General features: G+C 40.1%; 1 protein-coding gene across 6 annotated transcripts in view; it reads right to left on the minus strand.

The window, feature by feature from the left end:
* Positions 1 to 22,080, minus strand: part of TESK2 (testis associated actin remodelling kinase 2) — a 171,316-nt gene that overhangs the window by 77,905 nt on the left and 71,331 nt on the right. For 5 of the 6 annotated variants that reach the window (XM_078331559.1, XM_035251270.3, XM_035251273.3 and 2 more), the window contains one exon: positions 7,617 to 7,738. In XM_078331559.1, coding sequence (XP_078187685.1) covers positions 7,617 to 7,738 — 122 coding nt within the window. Of the gene's footprint in view, positions 1 to 7,616; positions 7,739 to 11,535; positions 11,585 to 22,080 lie in introns of all 6 variants that reach the window. The other variant, XM_078331560.1, reaches the window with a different exon arrangement.

The raw sequence follows: 22,080 nt of genomic DNA on the forward strand, positions 1-22,080 counted from the left end.
TAGAAGCATCTTTTAAAAAGTAATCCACCTTCAGGCTTTTAAACCACAGTATATTTGAGACAGATGGCTTATGCAGAACAAAAATGGTCACTATTAGAGTACAAACCCATGTGGTTAACAATAATTATCATTCTCATGTATTATATTTGCAGTGTGACAGTTCTTGTGCCAGAGGCTTTATATATATAATCTCATTTGTAGGCTTACTGGGAAGATCAAGATAGACTGAATGCTACCTTTAATATACTAGAAAACTTAGCTGACAGCAAAGAATATTACTTTTAAGTTAATGGGGATGAAGGTGGAGGTGAAGATCATTCCTAAGCAATAGGACCAAAAGGAGATAAGCTAAGAAAGTACATCAAGGAGATACGGAATAGGAATGGTAATGTTGGTCTCATCCCAACATTATGTTTCTAGGCTGGAACACATGTACATCGCAAAACAAAGGCAAAGATGTAGGTAGCCCAGCATTATCGAATACAGTAGGCACTAGCTTCAGCAGAAATACAGAACATTTCCATCACTGCAGAAAGTTCTATTGGACAGCACTACTTTAGTAGAAAACTGTTGAATGTATTAAAAGCAGTAGTAGGCACTAAACAAGTGTTTGGTGAGTAAACGAATTTTAAAAAGATAGGTGCTTTGTAGACACTGCTGCCGCTGCAGGGAGCCCTGTACTATCAGCCATGGTCAACCCCACCATGTTCAACATCGCAGTTGACACCAAGCCCTTGGACTGTGACTCCTTTAAGCTGTTTGCAGACAAGGTTCCAAAGACAACAGAAAACTTTTGTGCTCTGAGCACTGGAGAGAAAGGATTTGGTTATAAGACTTCCTGCTTTCACAGAATTATTCCAGAGTTTATGTGTCAGGTTGGATGGCAAGCATGTGGTCTTTGGCAAAGTGAAAGAAGGCATGAATATTGTGGAAGCCATGGAGCTCTTTGGGTCCAGGAATGGCAAGACCAGCAAGAAGATCACCATTGCAGACTGGACAACTCCAGTAAATTTGAACTTGCATTTTATCTTAACCACCAGACCATTCCTTTTGTAGTTCAGGAGAGCATCCCTCCACCCCATTTGCTTGCAGTATCCTAGAATCTTTGTGTTCTTGTTGCAGTTCCCTTTGGGTTCCATGTTTTCCTTGTTCCCTTCCATGCCTAACTGGATTGCAAAGTTAAGTTTATGATTATGAAATAAAAACTAATAACAACAACAACAAAGATAGGCTATAATAGGCCACTGAAATAAGCAAAAAGAGGAAAAGAAACTAATAATAACAGCTAACATTTGCTGAGCACTTACCACACACCAGGTACTATTCTAAGTGATTTACATGTACTAATTTAATTAATCTTCAGTAACAACTCCATAAAATATTTATTGTCGTTACCATCATTTTATACATGGGAAAACTAAGGCTCAGAGAGCCTTTCCTAAGATCCAGGATTTAAATCCAGACAGTTTGATCTAGAATCTAGAGCAAGCTTGTCCAACCCTCAGCCCACCGGCCACATACAGCCCAGGGAAGCCAAAAGATTAGATACCCCTAATCTAGAGCCCCTCCCCCACTTATTTTTGAGATAAGCTCTGGTTCTGTCACCCAGGCTGGAGTGCAGTGGTATGATCTCGGCTCACTGCAAGTTCTGCCTCCTAGGCTCAAGTCATCCTCCCAACTCAGCCTCTAAAGCAGCTGCAGCTATAGGTACACACCACAATGCCCAGCTAATTTTTGTAGTATTTTTGTAGAGGAAACATTTTTCTACAAAAAATACAAAGGAAAACATGGTTTCACCATGTTGCCCAGGCTGGTCTCGAACTTGTGAGCTCAAGGGATCTGTCCACCTTCGCCTTCCATAGTGCTAGGATTACAGGTGTGAGCTATTGCACCCAGCCTAAAGCGTTCGTTTTTAATCATACTATACTACTACTTTTAAAAATAGGTTAAACATAAATGTATACAGTGTAGAATGATTAAATCAAGCTAATTAACATATCTATTACCTCACATCATTTTTTGTGGTAAGATATTTGAAATTTATTCCCATTGCTGGATCATATAGCAGTTCTATTTTTTCTGGATTTTTAAAAAATATACATTATTATTAACTATTGTCACTATGCTGTGCAACAGATTTCAGAAATTTATTCCTCCTAAGTAACTGAAACTGTGTCTCTGACCAACATCTCCCCATTTCCTCCTCCATCCCACCCCACTTAGCCCTATCCTCTGGTAACCACCATTCTACTCTCTACTTCTATGAGATTGACTTTTTTAGATTTCACACATAAAATTAGATCATGGGTTATTTGTCTTTCTGTGTCTGGCTGATTTCATTTTCATTTAGTGTATCATCCTGCAGGTTCATTTCAACCAAGTTGTCCCAAATGACAGTATTTCCTTCTTTTTTTTTTTTTTTTTTTTTTGAGACAGAGTTTCACTCTTGTTGCCCAGGCTGGAGTGCAATGGTGCAATCTCAGCTCAGCTCACTACAACCTGCCCGGTTCAAGCGATTCTCCTGCCTCAGCCCTCCTTAGTAGCTGGGATAATAGGCACCTGCCACTACGTCTGGCTAATTTTTGTATTTTTATTAGAGATGAGGTTTCACCATGTTGACCAGGCTGGTCTTGAACTCCTGACCTCAGGTGATTCACCCTCCTTGGCCTCCCAAAGTGCTGGGATTACGGGCATGAGCCACCTTGCCTGGCCTCCTGCTTTTTCTTAATTAAATTTTTTGTAGAGACAGGGCCTCATTTTGTTGCCCAGGCTGGTCTCAAACTCCTGGGCTCAAGTGATATCCCCACCTGGGCATCCCCAAGTGCTAGGATTATATCCATGAGCCACCATGCCCAGCCAAGTACTGCGTTATTTTTAAAGGCCATATAGTACTCTATTGTGTATATATACCACAATCTTATCAATTCATTGGTTGATGGACACTTGGGTTGATTCCATATCTTGGCTATTGTGAATAATGCTGTAATGAACATGGGAGTGCAGATACCTCTTTGACATACTGGTTTCAGTTCCTTCTGATATATCCCCAGAAGTGGGATTGCTGGATCATAAAGTGTTCTATTCTTAGGTTTTTGAGAAACTTCACACTGTTTTCTTTTTCTTTTTTTTTTTTTTTTTTCTGAGACGGAGTTTCGCTCGTTACCCAGGCTGGAGTGCAATGGCGCGATCTTGGCTCACCACAACCTCTGCCTCCTGGGTTCAGGCAATTCTCCTGCCTCAGCCTCCTGAGTAGCTGGGATTACAGGCACGCGCCACCATGCCCAGCTAATTTTTTGTATTTTTAGTAGAGACGGGGTTTCACCATGTTGACCAGTATGGTCTCGATCTCTTGACATCGTGATCCATCTGCCTTGGCCTCCCAAAGTGCTGGGATTACAGGCTTGAGCCACCGCGCCTGGTCACTTCACACTGTTTTCTATAATAGCTGTACTAAGTTACACTCCAGCCAACAGTGTACAAGAGTTCCCTTGCAAACACTTATCTTTCCTCATTTTGATAACAGCCATTCAAACAGGTGTGGAGTGGTGATTTTTTTTTTTAATTTTTTTATAGACACAGGGTCTCACTATGGTGCCCAGGCTGGTCTTAGGCTCAAACAATCCTCCTACCTAGGCGTGGGCCACTGCATCTGGCCAGAGGTGATATCTCATTGTGGTTATAATTTTCATTTCCCTAATTATTAAGGATGTTGAGTATTTTTTCATGAACCTGTTGGTCATTTTTATGTCTTCTACTGAGAAATATCTATTCAGGTCTTTTGCTCATTTTAAAAATTGGGTTTTCTTGTTATTGAGGTGTTTGAGTTCCTTATACATTTTGGATATTAGCCCCTTATTAGATGTATAATTTGCAAATATTTTCTTCCACTCTAAGTGTTGCCTCTTTATTGTTTCCTTTGCTGCACAGAAGCTTTTAGTTTGATGCAATCCCATTTGTCTATTTGTGCTTTTGTTGCTTGTGCACATCTAAAAAATTATTGTCTAGACCAATCTCATGGAGACTTTTCCATTATGTTTTCTTTTAGTAGTTTTACAGTTTCAGGTTATACTATACCACTTTTATTATATTACAACTATATCTAAAAATTTTGCTGTAATGGAATAAAATGAATTTAAAGTCAACCTGTCATGCATTTCCTAGCTCAGTTGATAGTGAAGAGAATGAGAAAAGGAATGGTAGAATAAGCAGGAAAGATGCCAAAATGCTAATACTAGTTTTAGCCCTACATGCTGAGATTGAGAGCTAGTTTTGTTTTGTTGTTCTTACTAATTCTATTTTCTAAATGCTTCCATTGCAATCATGTATCACTTCTGTAATAATAAAAAAATTAAAATATGACTTTTTAAGCTAGATGATTATATTACTTAAAATATGATCATCTTAAAAATTCCTAAGCAGAATATCAAATTAAGCCTCATCTACCTCACTCTCAAACATAGTAGAGGCCCCCTAACTGATCTCTTTGCTACCAGTCTCCCTAACACTAAACCATTCTACATCTTGTCATCAATTACCTTATCATTCTAGTTCCTGCTCAGAATCCAATCACAGATCATAAACTACAACTTTGGATTTATGCAAAGCATTTCTGGGTAATTTGACCCAATTCTACTTTTCCACCTTTATCTACCAATACTATCCTATCAAATCCTCAGTTCTTCTAAGAGAATCCTGGTGGAAAGAACCCAGGCCTTAGAGGAGACTTTGGCCCATACATAATCTCTTGGCCTCAATGGAGAGTGAGTGTGAAGATTAAATCTTTAAATAAGTAACATACATAGTATACAACAAGTCTTCAATAAAAGGTTGTTATTATTATTATCATTATTAGCCAAATGAGTGTTTATTCACTGACTCCTCAAAAAGCTTTGCATTTTTATATCTGTGCTTTCTATATCACTATTTGCTTTTTCTGAGTTTCTCCCCTATCTTCTAAAATCCTATTCAAATTCAAGGTTCATCATTACTCACTATATGCCTGCATCAAAATACCTTATGTAATCCATAAGTATGTATACCTACCATGTACCACAAAAATTAAAAGTAATTTTTTTAAAAATTCAAAGTCCAGTTCAAGTCCCCTCCTCTTAGAAGGCTTCCCTGACTCTTCAAAGTTAATATGACCCCTCACTCATTTGAACTCCTATAGCACTTAGAGTTTATTCTACTCAAATGGTGGTGTCATAGTTAATTTATTAGTTCTCTTTCCATCAGTGTAAGTCCCCAAGTAGAACAAGTAAAGTATAAATTCCTTGCTAGCAGATACTCCATTTTATATATACTTTGACACCTTTCTGATGTCTGAATATATCACCAGGCATATAGTAGATGCTCAAAAAATGTATTAATCTGGCCAGGCACAGTGGCTCACCCCTGTAATCCCAGCACTTTGAGAGGCTGAGGTGGGTGGATCATCTGAGGTATGAGACCAGCCTGGCCAACATGGTGAAGCCCTGTCTTTAAAAAAATACAAACATTAGCCAGGTGTGGTGGCAGGCGCCTGTAATCCCAGCTACTTGGGAGGCTTGAACCCGGGAGGTGGAGATTGCAGTGAGCCGAAATCGCACCATTGCACTCCATGCTGGGTGACAAGAGCAAAACTCCGTCTCAAAAAAAAAAAGGGTTAATCTGACTTACACATTTGAAAGAATTTATCGCAATAAAAATACTAGCTGAATATTTTTGTAGTAGACTAGGAAGCCAGTAATTCTATATAAACATTGAAAGTTTCAACTAAACAGTGTAATTTAATTCCATAATTAAATACCATTGACCAAACATGTAAGTCATACTTAAGCCATGAGTTCTCTCTAGAGACCATATACAAATTAGCAATAATTAACCCTAAGTAAATAGCACTTTAAACTTTCCAAAGCATCCTGCACATAAACCCTAACTAAATATACATTGAATTAATTGAATTGTCTTATTTGAAAATATAATTGGCCAGGTGTGGTGGATTACACCTGTAATCCCAGCCTGAGCGACACAGTGAGACCTTGTCTTATTTAAAAAAAAAAAAAATATATATATATATACACACACACACACACACACACACACACACACACACACATGGGCTCTAGTCAAGATGGCATAAAAAATATTTTTTTTTAATAAAATATATATATTTTTGAAGACAGGATCTCATTCTGTCATTCAGACTGGAGTGCAGTGCTGCGACCATGGCTCAATGCAGCTGCAAACTTATGGGCTCAAAAGATCCTCCCACCTCAGCCTCCAGAGTAGCTGAAACTACAGGCGCATGCCACTATACCTGGCTAATTTTTTTGGTTGTTTTTGTTGTTGTTGTTGTTTTGTAGAGATGGGGTTTCATCATGTTGCCCAGGCTGGACTTGAACTCCTGGGCTCAAGAGATCCACCCACCTTGCCCTCCCCAAAGTGCTGATATTATAGGCATGAGCCACCATTCCCAACCAAATAAAAAAATTTTTTTAAAAGAAAATATACTTGCCTGACTAAAATATCAAAATAATTAAAGCAAGAAAGATTCAGATACAGATTATTAAAAAGTGAATTATATAAACTTACAAAAATAACTCTCTACTTTGGGAGGCTGAGGAGGGCAAATTGCTTGAGCCCAGGAATTTGAGACCAGCCTGGGCAACATGGTGGAACTTTGTTGACTCTACAAAACATGCAAAAATTAGCTGGATATCGTGGCACATGGGTAGTTCCAGCTGCACCAGAGTCTGAGTGAGGGAAGATCAATTGAGCCCAGGAGGTCGAACCATGGAGTGAACCATGATCATGCCACTGTACTCCAGCCTGGGTGACAGAGTGAGACCCTATCTCAAAAAATAATAATAATTCTCAAAGGCAAAATGTGTCTCCTCAAGTGAGTGCTAAAAGTTAAGGATAGATAACTTGAGGGCGTAATTTTACTTTTATTGTCACATTGATTTAATTACAGTTTCCCATAAAGCAATCAGGAAAATTAAATAACCATATAAAGACCAATCTTTCCTCTTTGATAAATTACCAATCAGCAATAGAAAACAACTGTTTTCAGCCGAGCACAGTGGCTCACGCCTGTAATCCCAACACTTTGGGAGGCTGAGGCAGGCGGACAAGGTCAGGAGATCGAGACCATCCTGGCCAATACAGTGAAACCCCATCTCTACTAAAAAGACAAAAAAATTAGCTGGGCATGGTGGCACATGCCTATAGTCCCAGCTACTCAGGAGACTGAGGCAGGAGAATTGCTTGAACCCAGGAGGTGAAGATTGCAGTGAGCTGAGATTGTGCCACTGCACTACAGCCTGGGCGACAGTGTGAGACTTCATCTCAAAAAAAAAGGAAAAAAAAAAGAAAACAACTGTTCTAATGAGCACTACTAATGTTTTAATTAGAGTAAAGCAACTTAAGAGACAGAGAAAGTTTCTTTATTAAATGCAGTTAATTACCAATAAATTAAGTCTCGATGGGTAGAAAACAGAGTACCGCTAAACCCCAACAAGTTAGATTCAGCATGATAAATCCTGAATCCCTCCTTTTTTTGCTATTAGTGCTAGTGTAGCGAGCCTCCAAAGTTTCAGCTGTCTCATTTATCAGAAGGAAGGAAAAGCCATTACCTAAGGATGTTGGGATGGGAGAGTCTATTCATGAGCTGTACTTCTTTCAGCATGTTTGCCCGGTTACTACTCAACGTGTTCATCTTAAGAGCCATCACCTGACCAGAAGCTCGGTGTCGTACCTAGAATATTAAATAGAACAAGAAAAGAGAGTCAAAGGCAATAGCCAAGATATTTTCATGCTCCTTTAGATGAAAAATACATCTAATTACATTAAAGTATCACTTCCATTAAGGTGAATTATTCTACTCAAGACCAATATTATTTCATGTTGACTTGGCCAGAAAAACATTGTTAATAACAGCTCATGAAATCATGTCTGATATACACTATGAAATACTATGCAGCCATAAAAAGGAATGAGATCATATCCTTTGCAGGGATGTGAATGATGCTGGAAGCCATCATCCTCAGCAAACTAACACAGGAACAGAAAAGAAATCACCACATGTTTTCACTCATAAATGGGAGTTGAACATTGAGAACACATGGACACAGAGAAAGGAACAACATGCGCCAGAGCCTGTTGGATGGTGAAGGGAGGGAACTTAGAGGATGGGTCAATAGGCGCAGCAAACCACCATGGCACAAAACTGCACGTTCTGCACATGTATCCCATTTTTGTTTGTTTGTTTTTAGAAGAAATAAAGAAAAAATAAACAAATAAATCATGTCTGGCTTGTTGTTGTTTGAGATAGGGTCTCACTGTGTCGCCCAGACTAGAGTGCAGCACCCTCTGCCTCCGGGTTCAAGTGATTTTCCTGCCTCAGCCTCCTGAGTAGCTGGGATTACAGGCATGTGTCAACACAACCGGCTGATTTTTGTATTTTTAGTAGAGACAGAGTTTCACCATGTTGGCCAGGCTGGTCTCGAACTCTTGACATCAGGTGATCCTCCTGCCTTGGCCTCCCAAAGTGCTGGGATTACAGGTGTGAGTCACCATGCCCAGCCAATCATGTCTGTTTTTGATACCTTAAAAAAAATGAGGGAAAATTTTTAGGCTGGTTGGTCATGGCTGACCTTGGTTGAGTCTTAAGACACCAACACAAAAAAGTCCCTTCTGTGGCATTCTAAGTGTGCAAAAAGAAGATATATACATGAGCCTTATATAATCTTAATAAAAGTGTCTTTATAAGATACTAAAACAGCCAGGCGCAGTGGCTCAAGCCTGTAATCCCAGCACTTTGGAAGCCTGAGGCAGGTGGATCACGAGGTCAAGAGATCGAGACCATCCTGGTCAACATGGTGAAACCCCGTCTCTACTAAAAATACAAAAAATTAGCTGGGCATGGTGGTGCGTGCCTGTAATCCCAGCTACTTGGGAGGCTGAGGCAGGAGAATTGCCTGAACCCAGGAGGTGGAGGTTGCAGTGAGCCGAGATCGCGCCATTGCACTCCAGCCTGGGTAACAAGAGCGAAACTCTGCCTCAAAAAAAAAAAAAAAAAAAAGATTACTAAACCCACATACTCAAAGTCTCCCCCAAGTACCATAAAAATATATCTATAAGAAAAACGCATTTCATGTTAAATATAGAAAGAAGTCTGTGAACCTTTTAGAACTAATATTGTAGTAACTCTACCCAAAGCCCCTCATAATCATTTAAACCCACCGAAGTTAAATACAACAAACACGGGGCACACCACTTACCCATATGCACAGAGGAAAGTCTCCTTTTTTTTTTTTTGAGACAGAGTTTTACTCTGTCACCCAGGCTGGAGTGCAGTGGTGCAATCTCAGCTCACTGCAACCTCCACCTCCCAGGTCAAGTGATTCTCCTGCCTCAGCCTCCTGAGTAGCTGAGATTACAGGCACGCACCATGCCCAGCTAATTTTTGTATTTTTAGTAGAGACGGGGTTTCACCATGTTGGTCAGGCTGGTCTTGAACTCCTGACCTTGCGATCCACCCACCTCAGCCTCCCAAAGTGCTGGGATTATAGGCTCGAGCCACCGTGCCCAGCCAGAAAGTCTACTTCTAAAAGCATTCACCCTCTATAGAACTCAATCTACTGTGCATGTGTAAATATTATTTATCATTTCAATGCACACCCCACAGGTTTCATAAACCATAATGCTTTACTTGCAAAAAGATTGTTTTCACCCTGTAAATGTGGTCACATTGGCCGCAAAATAAGACCATCAGACTTGGTTTGATTCAAAGAAGCTAAACTGAGATACGTGTGTTTCTGCTTAGGAATTATGAATGAGGCAGTAGAAAAATCATGAAGTCACAAAGATCTTTCCGGGTAAAAAAAATTCATTTCGTATCTTGCACAACAGGGACTTACTATGCCAAAATGTCATTATCCTATGGACTTCAGGAGTATTATTTCAGTATGCTATACTTGACCAAATGGAAATTCCAAAAGAAAACATGACAGCTTACTTAAACTCTTCAATAACCAAAAACTCCTTGAGATGACAATAGCTCCAGAAGTTTATCACAGCTATTAATACAGGTTACACATCACAGCTTATCTTAGAATTCAAAGAAACAATGTTTCAGAGTGGCCAGAGAGAAGATGGAAGATTTTTGAAGGAGAGGCTGGGTCAAAACACGCAGAGCCACAGGAACCCTGATCCGAAAAATTGAGGGAGGCAGAACACTGGCTGCCTCTCCTCTTCTAGATCACTGAGTGAGATTTGGAACCCAGTTCTCTTCTCAATGCATCAATGATTCTGTTGTAATGAACCTCCTGACTGATGAAAGAGAAGTAGCTTTCCATTTCAGATCCTGCATGGGTAAGTTAAAAGAAACATTTATACACAAAGAGCTCACTGACAGTATTTTTCTAACTCTATTTATAGAAGACATCTGTGTTTTAATAAGGGCTCTCCATCTGAAAGTCACTCCTTTTATTTTTCCATCATCTGAAAACTGTCACACTGAGATTTTAACAAAATGTTGAAACTCATAAAAAGATCATCTGTCATGACCAAGTAGGATTTATCCCTCCGATGCATGGATAGTTGAACATATATAAATCAATCAATGTGATACACCATATCAACAGAATGAGGGTCAAAACCATATGATCATTTCAATTGATGCTGAAAAAGCATCTGATAAAATTCAACATCTGTTCATGATAAAAACCCTGAAAAAATTAGGCATAGAAGGAACATAGCTCAAAAAGCCATATATGACAGACCCAAAGCTAGTACCATAGTGAATGGAGAAAAACTGAAAACCTTTCCTCTGAGATATGGAACACAAAAAGGATGCCCATTTTCACCACTGTCATTCAACATAGTACTGGAAGAGCAATCAGACAAGAGTAAGAAATAAAGGGCATCCATATTGGAAAGGAAAAAGCCAAATTATTCTTGTTTGCAGATGATATAAACTTATACTTGGAAAAAAACCTAAAGACTCCACTAAAAAAACTATTAGAACTGATAAATTCAGAAAAATTGCAGCATACAAATCAGGCTACTGATTTTTGTATGTTGATATGCCAACAGTGAACAATTTGAAAAATAAATCAAAAAGGTAATCCAATTTTTAATAGCTTCAAATAAAATTAAATACCTAGAAATTAAGGTAACCAATGAAGTAAAAGATCTCTAAAAGGCCAGGCACAATGATTCACACCTATAATCCCAATACTTTGGGACACTGAGGCAAGAGGATTGTTTGAGTCCAGGAGTTCGAGACCAGCCTGGGCAACATAGTGAGACACCATCTCTACTAAAAATAAAAAAATTAACTGGGCTTGGTGGCTTAAGCCTGTGGTCCCAGCTAGTTGGGAAGCTGATGTGGGAGGATTGCTTGAGCCCAGGAAGTCGAGGCTGCAGTGAGCTTTGGTCATGGCACTATATACTCCAGCCTAGGCAACAGAGCAACACTCTGTCTCAGGCAGGGTGTGGTAGTTCACACCTGTAATCCAAGCACTTTGGGGGCCAAGGCGGGCAGATCACCTGAGGTCGGGAGTTCAAGATCAGCTTGACCAACATGAAGAAACTCCATCTTAAAAAAAAAAAAAAAGACTGTCTCAAAAACAAACAAAAAAGATCTCTACAATGAAAATTATAAAACATTGATATAAGAAATTAGAGAAGATACCAAAAAATGGAAAGATATTCCATGTTCATGAATTGGAATTGGAAGAATCAATATTTTTAAAATTCCCTAATAATCAAATAATACTAAACTTTATATGGAATCTTAAAGAGCCAGAATCACCAAAGACATACTGAACAAAAGAAAAAAACTGAAGGAATCACATTACTTAACTTCAAATTATGCCACAGAGCTATTGTAACCAAAACAACATGGTATCGGCATAAAAACAGAAACAGAGACCAATGGAACAGAATAGAGAACCCAGAAACAAATCCATAAATCTCCAGTAAACTCATTTTCAACAAAAGTGCCATGAACATACACTGGGGAAAAGACAGTCTCTTCAATAAATAGTGCTGGGAAAACTGTATAGCTATATGCAAAAGAATGAAACTAGACTCCTATCTCTAGTCATATACAAATATCTAATCGAAATGGATTAAAGACTTCAATCTAAGACCTCCAACTACGAAACTACTACAGGAAAACATTGGGGAAACTCTCTGATTGGCCTGGGCAAAGATTTCTCAAGTAATACTCCAAAACCACAGGCAACCAAAGCAAAAATGTACATATGGGATCACATCCAGTTAAAAAACTTCTGCACAGCAAATGAAACAATCAACAAAGAGTCAACCCACAGAATGGGAGAAAATATTTGCAAACTATCCGTCTGACAAAGGATTAATAACCAGAATATATAAAGAGCTCAAACAACTCTACAGGAAAAAAAAAAATCTAACAATCAGATTTTAAAAATAGGCAAAAGCCAATGGCCTCTGTTAGGAAGGGAAGGGGCTCAACACAGTGATGAACTGATCCAGATAGCTCCTGGGGATGAATGTGGGTGGGTGGCTTCTGCCAGCATGAATGCTTGGAGATATGTCCTTTGCTTAAAAAGAAAATATCAAAAATAAAAAAAGAAAAAGAAAATATCTTATATTTAGAGCACATAGGGCATGATGTGGATTTATTAGTCTGGTAGATAAAATGAAAAGTCACCCAGGTAAGAACACTCACTCATGGCAGTTTTTAAGCATGAAAATCGTTTTCTGAAAGTATCATCACTTTTTTTTTTTTTGAGATGGAGTTTCGATCTTCTTACCCAGGCTGGAGTGCCATTGCACGATCTCGGCTCACCACAACCTCCGCCTCCTAGGTTCAGGCAATTCTCCTGCCTCAGCCTCCCGAGTAGCTGGGATTACAGGCATGTGCCACTGTGCCCAGCTAATTTTTTGTATTTTTAGTAGAGACGGGGTTTCACCATGTTGACCAGGATGGTCTCGATCTCTTGACCTCATGATCCACCCGCCTCAGCCTCCCAAAGTGCTGGGATTACAGGCTTGAGCCACCACGCCCGGCCTAGTATCATCACTTTTTAAAGAAGGCTGCTAATTGGATTTTGGTAGTTCTTACTCAAGAAAACTTGAATTGTTTGGGGGAAAGTGGGCTCAAAAGAGCATATATCTTTCACATTCACATTCAGAACCCAGCAACCTGGAGTCCACTTTTCAGTTTTTTAACTACCTCAATAATGCTATGAATTTAAGATACTGGGATAGAGATCCCAACTTGAAACAACAACCAGTACCTATAGTAACTTAATGTCTGTCAAATACTTTTATTGATTTATACGCCATTCTTGTTATAGAAGAATATGTCTTTTTAAAAAGTTTATTCATAACATTTTCCCAATTTATATTTTAAAAAGCTAAAGAATACTGGATCAATAATCTTTTTTGGGGGTAGAACAAAATAATTGATTACTACTTCTGCATACCCGGGGTGGGATGGGGTGGTTGGAAAACCAGAACTATTTTTAAAACATTAGGTTTCAATATAAATACAACTCACAACTGCTAGATTTGGGGTGGGGGGGTGGGGAGCATGGTGTGGGTTTTGTTTTGTTTAATTTATTGATTAGTCTTTAAGTAGGCTTTTTTTTTTTTTTTGAGATTACTGGACCATCATTAAATGTGTACTGTGAAGAAATTAATATGTATGAAGGGCTTTACCAAAGTCCACTACATAAACACTACTCAAGTATAGACTGCAAACCAAAATGTATCTGTGTTATGACATTAATTGCAAATAGCAAGTATGGTGTTAAAGTCTATGCCGGTGGAATTAGATGAGTGCTGTGCACTTAATTTTAAAATAAAACTAGTTTTCAGCAAAAAAAAAAAAAAAAAAAAATAGGCAAAAGATCTCAATAGACATTTCTCAAAAGAAGACAAATGGCAAACAGGTACATTTAAAGGTGTTCAACATCACTGATCATTATAGAAATGCAAATCAAAACTACAATGAGATATCATCTCACCCTAGTTAAAATGGCTTTTTTTTGAGATGGAGTTTCGCTCTTGTTACCCAGGCTGGAGTGCAATGGCGCAACCTCCACCTCCTGGGTTCAGGCAATTCTCCTGCCTCAGCCTCCTGAGTAGCTGGGATTACAGGCACGGGCCACCATGCCCAGCTAATTTTTTGTATTTTTTTTTAGTAGAGACGGGGTTTCACCATGTTGACCAGGATGGTCTTGAACTCCCGACCTCAGGTGATCCACCCGCCTTGGCCTCCAAAGTGCTTGGATTACAGGCGTGAGCCACCATACCCAGCCTTAAAATGGCTTTTATCCAAAAGAAGGGCTTGAATTCTTGCAGGCCAGGCACGGAGGCTCAAGCCTCCGCCCATCTCTACAAAAAAATACAAAAATTAGCTGGGCTTGGTGACCCATGTCTGTAATTCCAGCTACTTGGGAGGCTGAAAAGCACAAGAATTGCTTGAACCTGGGAGGCAGAAGTTGCAGTGAGCTGAGACTATGTCACTGCACTCCAGCCTGAGCAACACAGTGAGATGAGCAACAGAGCAAGACTCCATCTCAAAAAAATAATAATTATTATTGCAAAGATATGGAGAAAAGGGAAAACTTGTGCACTGTTGGTAGGAATGTAAATTAGTGTAGCCACTGTGGAGACTAATTTGGAGGTTCCTCAAAAAACTAGGAATAGAGCTACCATATGATCCAACAATCCTATTGCTGGGTATATACCCAAAGAAGGGAAATCAGTATGTCAAATAGATATCTGCACTCCCACGTTTATTGCAGCACTATTCACAATAGCTAAGATTTGGATGCAACCTAAGGGTCCATCAACAAACAAATGGACAAAGAAAATGTGGTATATACACACAATGGTGTACTATTCAGTCATAAGAAAAGATGAGAACCTGTCATTTGCAACGACATGGATGGAACTTGAGGACACTATGTTCAGTGAAATAAGCCAGACATAGAAAGACAAACTTCACATGTTCTCATTTATTTGTGGGAGCTAAAAATTAAAACAATTGAACTCATGGAGATAGAGTAGAATGATGGTTAACAGAGGCTGGGAAGGGTAGTGCAGGGCGTGGAGGATCGGGGGCAGTTAATGGGTACGAAAATATAGTCAGAATGAAGAAGATCTAGTACAACAGGGTGATTACACTCAACAATAATTTAATTGTACATTTTAAAATAACTAAGAGTATAACTGGAATGTTTGCAATACAAAGAAATGATAAATGCTTGAGGTGATGGATATCCCATTTACCCTGATGTGATTATTACAAATTGTATGACTGTATCAGAATATCTCATGCACCTCATAAATATATACACCTACTGTGTATCTATAAAAATAAAAGTTTAGGCCAGGCGAGGTGGCTTATGCCTGTAATCTCAGCACTTTGGGAGGCCGAGGCGGGTAGATCATTAGATCAGGAGTTCAAGACCAGACTGGCCAACATGGTGAAATCCCATCTCTACTAAAAAATACAAAAATTAGCTGGGCATGGTGGCTCATGCCTGTAATCCCAGCTACTTGGGAGGCTGTGGTAGAAGTGCTTGAACCAGGACCCGGGAGGCAGAGGCTGCAGTGAGCCAAGATCGCGCCACTGCACTCCAGCCTGGGCTACAGAGCAAGACTCCATCTCAAAAAATAAAAATAAATAAATAAATAAAAGTTTAAAAAAGATGCCCCAACCATCACACACAGTTATAAAATATCAATGACATAGCTAACATTTATAGTACTTTACATACTGCTGCGTAACTGCTTTATACATATTCACTTATTTAATCTTCAAAATAATCCTGTGAGGCAAATATTACTAATAACCTCACTTTGCAGCCATGGAAACTGAGGCACAGAGAGATTAAATATTTCTCAAGATTCATATATGTAGTAAATGGCAAAGACACAATTTGAATACAAACTATGCATAGAATATTGAGCCTCATACGGTCAGAGCAACTGATTTAAGAAAAAAAACCACTGCGTGAACATGGCATAAAAAGTATTCTATCATTCAAGATGAGATTTGGGTGAAAACAATTATTCTATCAAGGAACAGTAATCATGATCTTGCATGTATCTAACAACATGGTCTTGTAATATAGAAAACAAAAACTGACAATGTAAGGCAAATGTGACGAATCTATGTTCTTTATTGTTATTTTTTTAAAACAGGGTCTCGCTCTATCACCTATGCTTGAGTGCAGTGATGTGACCTCAGCTCACTGCAGCCTCCCACTCCTGGGATCAAGCAATCTTCCCACCTCAGCCACTTAAGTAGCTGGGACCACAGGTGTGCACCAGCATGCCCAGCTAATTTTTGTATTTTTTGTAGAGATGGGGTTTCACAATGTTGCCCAGGCTGATCTCAAACTCCTAGGCTCAAGCAGTCTGCCTGCCTTGGCCTCCCAAAGTGCTAAGATGACAGACATGAGCCACTGCTTCCAGCCCTAAATCCATTATCTTTATGAGACATTTTAAAACATCTCTTAAAAACTGAAAACTTGCTGGGCGCGGTGGCTCACCCCAGACCTTTGGGAGGCCAAGGCGAATGAATCACACGGTCAGGAGTTTGAGACCAGCCTAACCAGTATGGTGAAACCCCGTCTCTAATATGAATACAAAAATTAGCCGGGCATGGTGGTGTGCACCTGCAGTCCCAGCTACTCAGGAGGCTGAGGCAGAAAAATCGCTTGAACCCGGGAGGTGGAGGTTGCAGTGAGCCAAGATCATGCCACTGCACTCCAGTAAAAAAAACAAACAAACAAACAAAAAAACTGAAAGCTCAAGAGGGTAAGAAATTAGTAAGGATATAGGACATTTCAATAACAAAATTGGCATGCTTTATACAATCCTTCTTCATCAAAGGCAGGCATTTATTTTTTTCAAGCATATATGACAAAATTTACCAAAATGCTTCTAAACAAAAATTATAGGAGGTCATAGTTTTGGATTGAGTTCCTGCACTGGGCTTCAACGAACAAGACTAAAAATGAAAACGGAGTTGCCAGGCATAGTGGCTCACGCCTGCAATCCCAGCACTTTGGGAGGCAGAGGCGGGCAGATCACCTGAGGTCAGGAGTTCCAGACCAGTCTGACCAGAATGGAAAAACCCCAACTCCACTAAAAATACAAAAAATTAGCCAGGCATGGTGGCATATGCCTGTAATCCCAGTTACTTGGGAGGCTGACACAGGAGAATCCCTCGAATCTAGGAGGCAGAGACTGCAGTGAGCCAAGACCGCGCCATTGCACTCCAGCCTGGGCAACAAGAGCCCCGCCCCCCCCCCCCCAAAAAAAAAAAGAAAATGAAAATGGAGTTACCTGTGCTAAAGTTCTACTAAGTAGTTGTTCCACTAAATTGTTATCTGACCCTCAAAGAAATCAGGAAAGAGAGATAACACCCAATCTCCCAAACTGGTCAACTTCAATCTTCAATTGGTATGATAATTGAAGTCCCTTCTCTTTAACTCTTACACAAAAGAAGTAGCCTGCAGTAAGTTGATGTTAAAAAATCAGTTACTTTTCTGTGGTTTTTTATACCTGCTTTGAGTTATAAGAACTTTGAAAGGGCTAACAATACACTCTCAGGTCTTTGCTTCTACTTTCTTTTTTGTTTTGTTATTTTTGAGACGGAGTTTTGCTCTTGTTACCCAGGCTGGAGTACAATGGCGAGATCTCAGTTCACTGCAACCACCGCCTCCTGGGTTCAAGCGATTCTCCTGTCTCAGCCTCCCGAGTAGCTAGGACTACAGGCGTGCACCACCATGACCAACTAATTTTTGTGTTTTTAGTAGAAATGGGGTTTCACCCTGTTGACCAGGATGGTCTCGATCTCTTGACCTTGTGATCCACCTGCCTCAGCCTCCCAAAGTGCTGGGATTATAGGCGTGAGCCACCGTGCCCACCCTTGCTTGTACTTTCTTAAGCCCTTCTCTGTTATAAAGCAGAATTCTTCTGCTCAGCTCATTGGTACACTTATTCTATTTTAGGAAATTAAGTGTTGCTGGACTCTAGAATAACAATAAAGACCATTTAAATCTTTAAATTTATTGTTATTTTGTCCTTTAACAAATCCTGGCAGCCACAAAGGGACCTGAAGGAGACTGCTAAGGACCCTGAGACCCTTGGAGGAACACAGAAAGGTTCTGCTAATCCCTTTCTGGAGGAGAATCTGTCTTCTCATGGAGCCTAAAGAGTTGTGAAGATGGGTGTGTTGGCTCACAGCTGTAATATCAACACTTTGGGAGGCCGAGGTAGGTAGACTGCTTGAGCCCAGGAGTTTGCAATAGCCTGGGCCACAATGTGGAACCAATCTCTACAAAAAAATATGAAAATTAGCTGGGTATGGTGGTGTGCACTTATGGTCCCAGCTACTTAAGAGGCTGAGGTGGGAAGATGGCTTGAGCCCAGAGATCAAGGCTACAGTAAGCCATGATTGCAACATGGCAATCCAGCCTTGGCAACACAGTGAGACCCTATCTAAAGTAAACAAACAGAAAAAATAGAGTTGTGCATAAATCTCTCTCAGGTCTGGGCTCTGCTCTCTTTTGCCTTTGATCTCTCTGATCTCTTTGCCTTTTGGGGTACCAAGGGTTAGTTTGTCCCATGAGAGAGCACTTGACGGTGAGGTAGCTAGGGTTAGTTTGCTGTAGCATGGCACATGACTTTTGGGTTTGTGGTGACTGACAACTCACTAGCAAGGGTTGCATCTTTTTGCTTCCTCTTTAGAGACATTTCATGTGTAGTTCTAAAAAAGGCTTGAGCCAAGCCCCCAAGAATATGGCTCGACAGAAATGTGAGTTACACCTCACTTGCTACTAATATATGAATGGACAGAAATATAGGTTGTATTATATTTGTGGTCAAAGAGCTAAGGTTTTATAAGGCAGAATCACCCAAAAAATTCTGAAGATAATTATCCAGTGACTTATACTTCTTGGACAAAAACTGAGCTTATGGCCTGGAACCCATCTACTAAAAAGTAAGCAAATTAGACAATACTTTTTTTTTAAAACAGAGTTTTGTTCTTGTTGCCCAGGCTGAAGTGCAATGGCACGATCTTGGCTCTCCACAACCTATGCTTGCTGGGTTCAAGCGATTCTCCATCTCAGCCTCCTGAGTAGCTGGGGTTACAGGCATGCGCCACCATGCCCAACTAATTATGTATTTTTAGTAGAGACAGGGTTTCACACCATGTTGGTCAGGCTGGTCTCAAACTCCCGACCTCAGGTGGTCTGCCCGCCTCGGCCTCCCAAAGTGCTGGGATTACAGGCGTGAGCTACCGCCTGGTCCTAGACAATACTACTTGTTTACCCAATACCAATTTTTCCCTTGTTCATGACTGAAAGAACCCCAATCTGGCAATATTCCTTGCAACTGGGAGAATCCATGTAACATAGTGCTAGTAAAAAGATGCAAGTGGGAATTGCTACATGGAATTTCTGGGAATACTATTGCTTTCTTGATGAAATTGTACTTTTTCCTTCCCCCTTATTATAGCCTGGAGTAAAGACACGATGCTTATATCAAGAATAGTTATTAAGGATGCTCAACCAGTAAGTATAATGCAAATACTCAAAAAAATTTTTCCAAAATCCTAAACCCTTCTGATTCCCAGCATTTCGGATAGGGGATATTCAACCTTTTACTAGCCACCAGTAAACCTTGTTTGAAGGAGTCAGAAAAGGCTTCCCAGAGAAAGTCATCCTTCAGTTTTCTTTTTTTATTTTTTATTTTTATTTTTGTAGGAAGGGAGGAAGGGAAGAAGGCAGGAAGGGAGGAAGGGAAGAAGGCAGGAAGGGAGGAAGGGAAGAAGGCAGGAAGGGAGGAAAGGAGGAAGGGAGAGAGGAAGGGAGGGAGGGAGAGAAGGGAAGGAAGGAAATCAGGCAATGAGAGAGACAGAATACTATGCAGCCATAAAAATGATGAGTTTATGTCCTTTGTAGGGACATGGATGAATTTGGAAACCATCAATCTCAGCAAACTGACACAAGAACAGAAAATCAAACACCTCATGGTCTTACTCACAGGCAGGTATTGAACAATGAGAACACGTGGGCACAGGGAGGGGAACGTCAGGCACTGGGGCTTGCTGGGGAATGGGGGGTTAGGGGAGGGACAGCAGGTGGTGGGGAGGTTGGGGAGGGATAACATTGGGAGAAATGTCTGGAGAGAGCAAATCACCATGGCATGTGTGTACCTATGCAACAATCCGGCAAGATCTACACATGCACCCCAGAACTTAAAGTACAAAAAAATAAATAAATAAATAAGAAAGAGCTTGACAAATGGAACAAGCCCAGAAAGGACATACTGAGCAAGTGTAAAAGCATGTGCAGCGGCTCAGAGGAATAACAGCATGGGATATTCTAAGGAATGGTGAGAATCTGGGTTTGGCTCAAGGTCTGGTGGGCACACACAAAGGAATTACAAGCCTGTGATGAGTCTAGCATGGAAAGCAAGAAACAGAAAATATAAAAATATAAAAGATTTTTAGGACAAGGCACAGTGGCTCATGCCTGTTATCCTGGCACTCTGGGAGGCTGAGACAGGAGGATCACTAAAGCCCAAGAGTTCAAGACTAGCCTGGGAAACATGGCAAAACCCCATCTCTACAAAAAAAAAAACATTATCCAGGCATGGTGGCACATGCCTGTGGTCCCAGCTACTTGGGAGGTTGAGATGGGAGGATCACTTGAGCCCAAGAGGTTGAAGCTGCAGTGGGGAGGCTGAAGCTGCAGTGAGTGGAGATCATGCCACTGCATTCTAGCCTGTGTACAAAAAAAAATAGAAAGTATGAATTGGATTGTTTACATCACAAAGGGGTTATAAACAATCCAATTGAGGGGGTGGGCCCCCCATTTTCTATGATGTGATTATTATGCATTGCATGCCTATATCAAAATAACTCATGTCCCCCCCATAAATATATAAACCTAATATTGTACCCACAAAAACTAACAGAAAAAAAAGAAGGCCAGGTGCAGTGGTTCACGCCTGTAATCCCAGCACTTTGGGAGGCCGAGGTGGGCAGAACATCTGAGGTCAGGAGTTTGAGACCAGCCTGACCAACATACTAAAACCCCAACTCTACTAAACATACAAAAAATTAGCCAGGCATAGTGGTGCATGACTCTAATACCAGCTACTCAGGAGGCTGAGGCAGGAGAATTGCTTGAACCCAGGAGGCACAGAGAAGAAGAAATACTTCCTACATCAGCTCTGGAGCAAATGCAAAATGTACTGAAAATGACCAAAAACACACTTTTGTGTGTGAACCTTAAGTACACATGTGATACAAATGAGAAAGGTCTAATTCCAAACACATCAATTCACACACTCCAAAATACTGAATCTTCCCAGGAAAGCTTTGTCTCTGAAACCTCTGTACCTCAAAGGGATTACAAAACCAGATAAATGCAACAGGAAAAATAATAGGAAATTTAGCAAGAAGTAGTTTGAGAAGCAATAAGGATATGCAATGAAGACCATTTCCAAAGTGCAGAGTCCCAAGAAGCACTGAACTGTTATTATCCTTTTTGTCCCAGGCTTTTCAACGCCAAAATCTTTTTAAAAGGGTGGTAATTCAAGATTCAAGATAATGGTAAAATAAAGAAAAAATGAAAAAAAAAAAAGGGTGGTAAGAGGTGAGGAGGTGAGTTTTTTTCCTTCTCTGCGCTATGGTTTCAGCCCCTTGTAATATATGTTCGGGAGATTTGGCAACTTTCCTGATCTTTAGGAACCTATCTCTGACTGTAGTTCCTCTCTCTTCCTATTTTGTTGTTGTTGTTCATTTAAGTTTGAACTGGACAAATCTTGTATTACATTTCTTTTCCTTCTTCTCTACAGCTTCCCCAAACAAAGAGACTCAAGGTTCAGTTCTTGTTGTTCTAGTCTTCTCTATTCACAGTCTTTTCCTTGACTGTTTCTGATATTCAAAACATTTTCTGATGGTAAAAATGGTCTCAGTAACAACAACTTTATTTCAGAGTAGTATTGCACAATTAAGCATTTTCTCTACATTTGTTCTTTCTTAACCTTTTTCTTTTTTTTTTTTTTTTT

This window comes from Callithrix jacchus, chromosome 7 (genome assembly GCF_049354715.1).
Source record: "Callithrix jacchus isolate 240 chromosome 7, calJac240_pri, whole genome shotgun sequence".
NCBI classification, from domain to species: domain Eukaryota; kingdom Metazoa; phylum Chordata; class Mammalia; order Primates; family Cebidae; genus Callithrix; species Callithrix jacchus.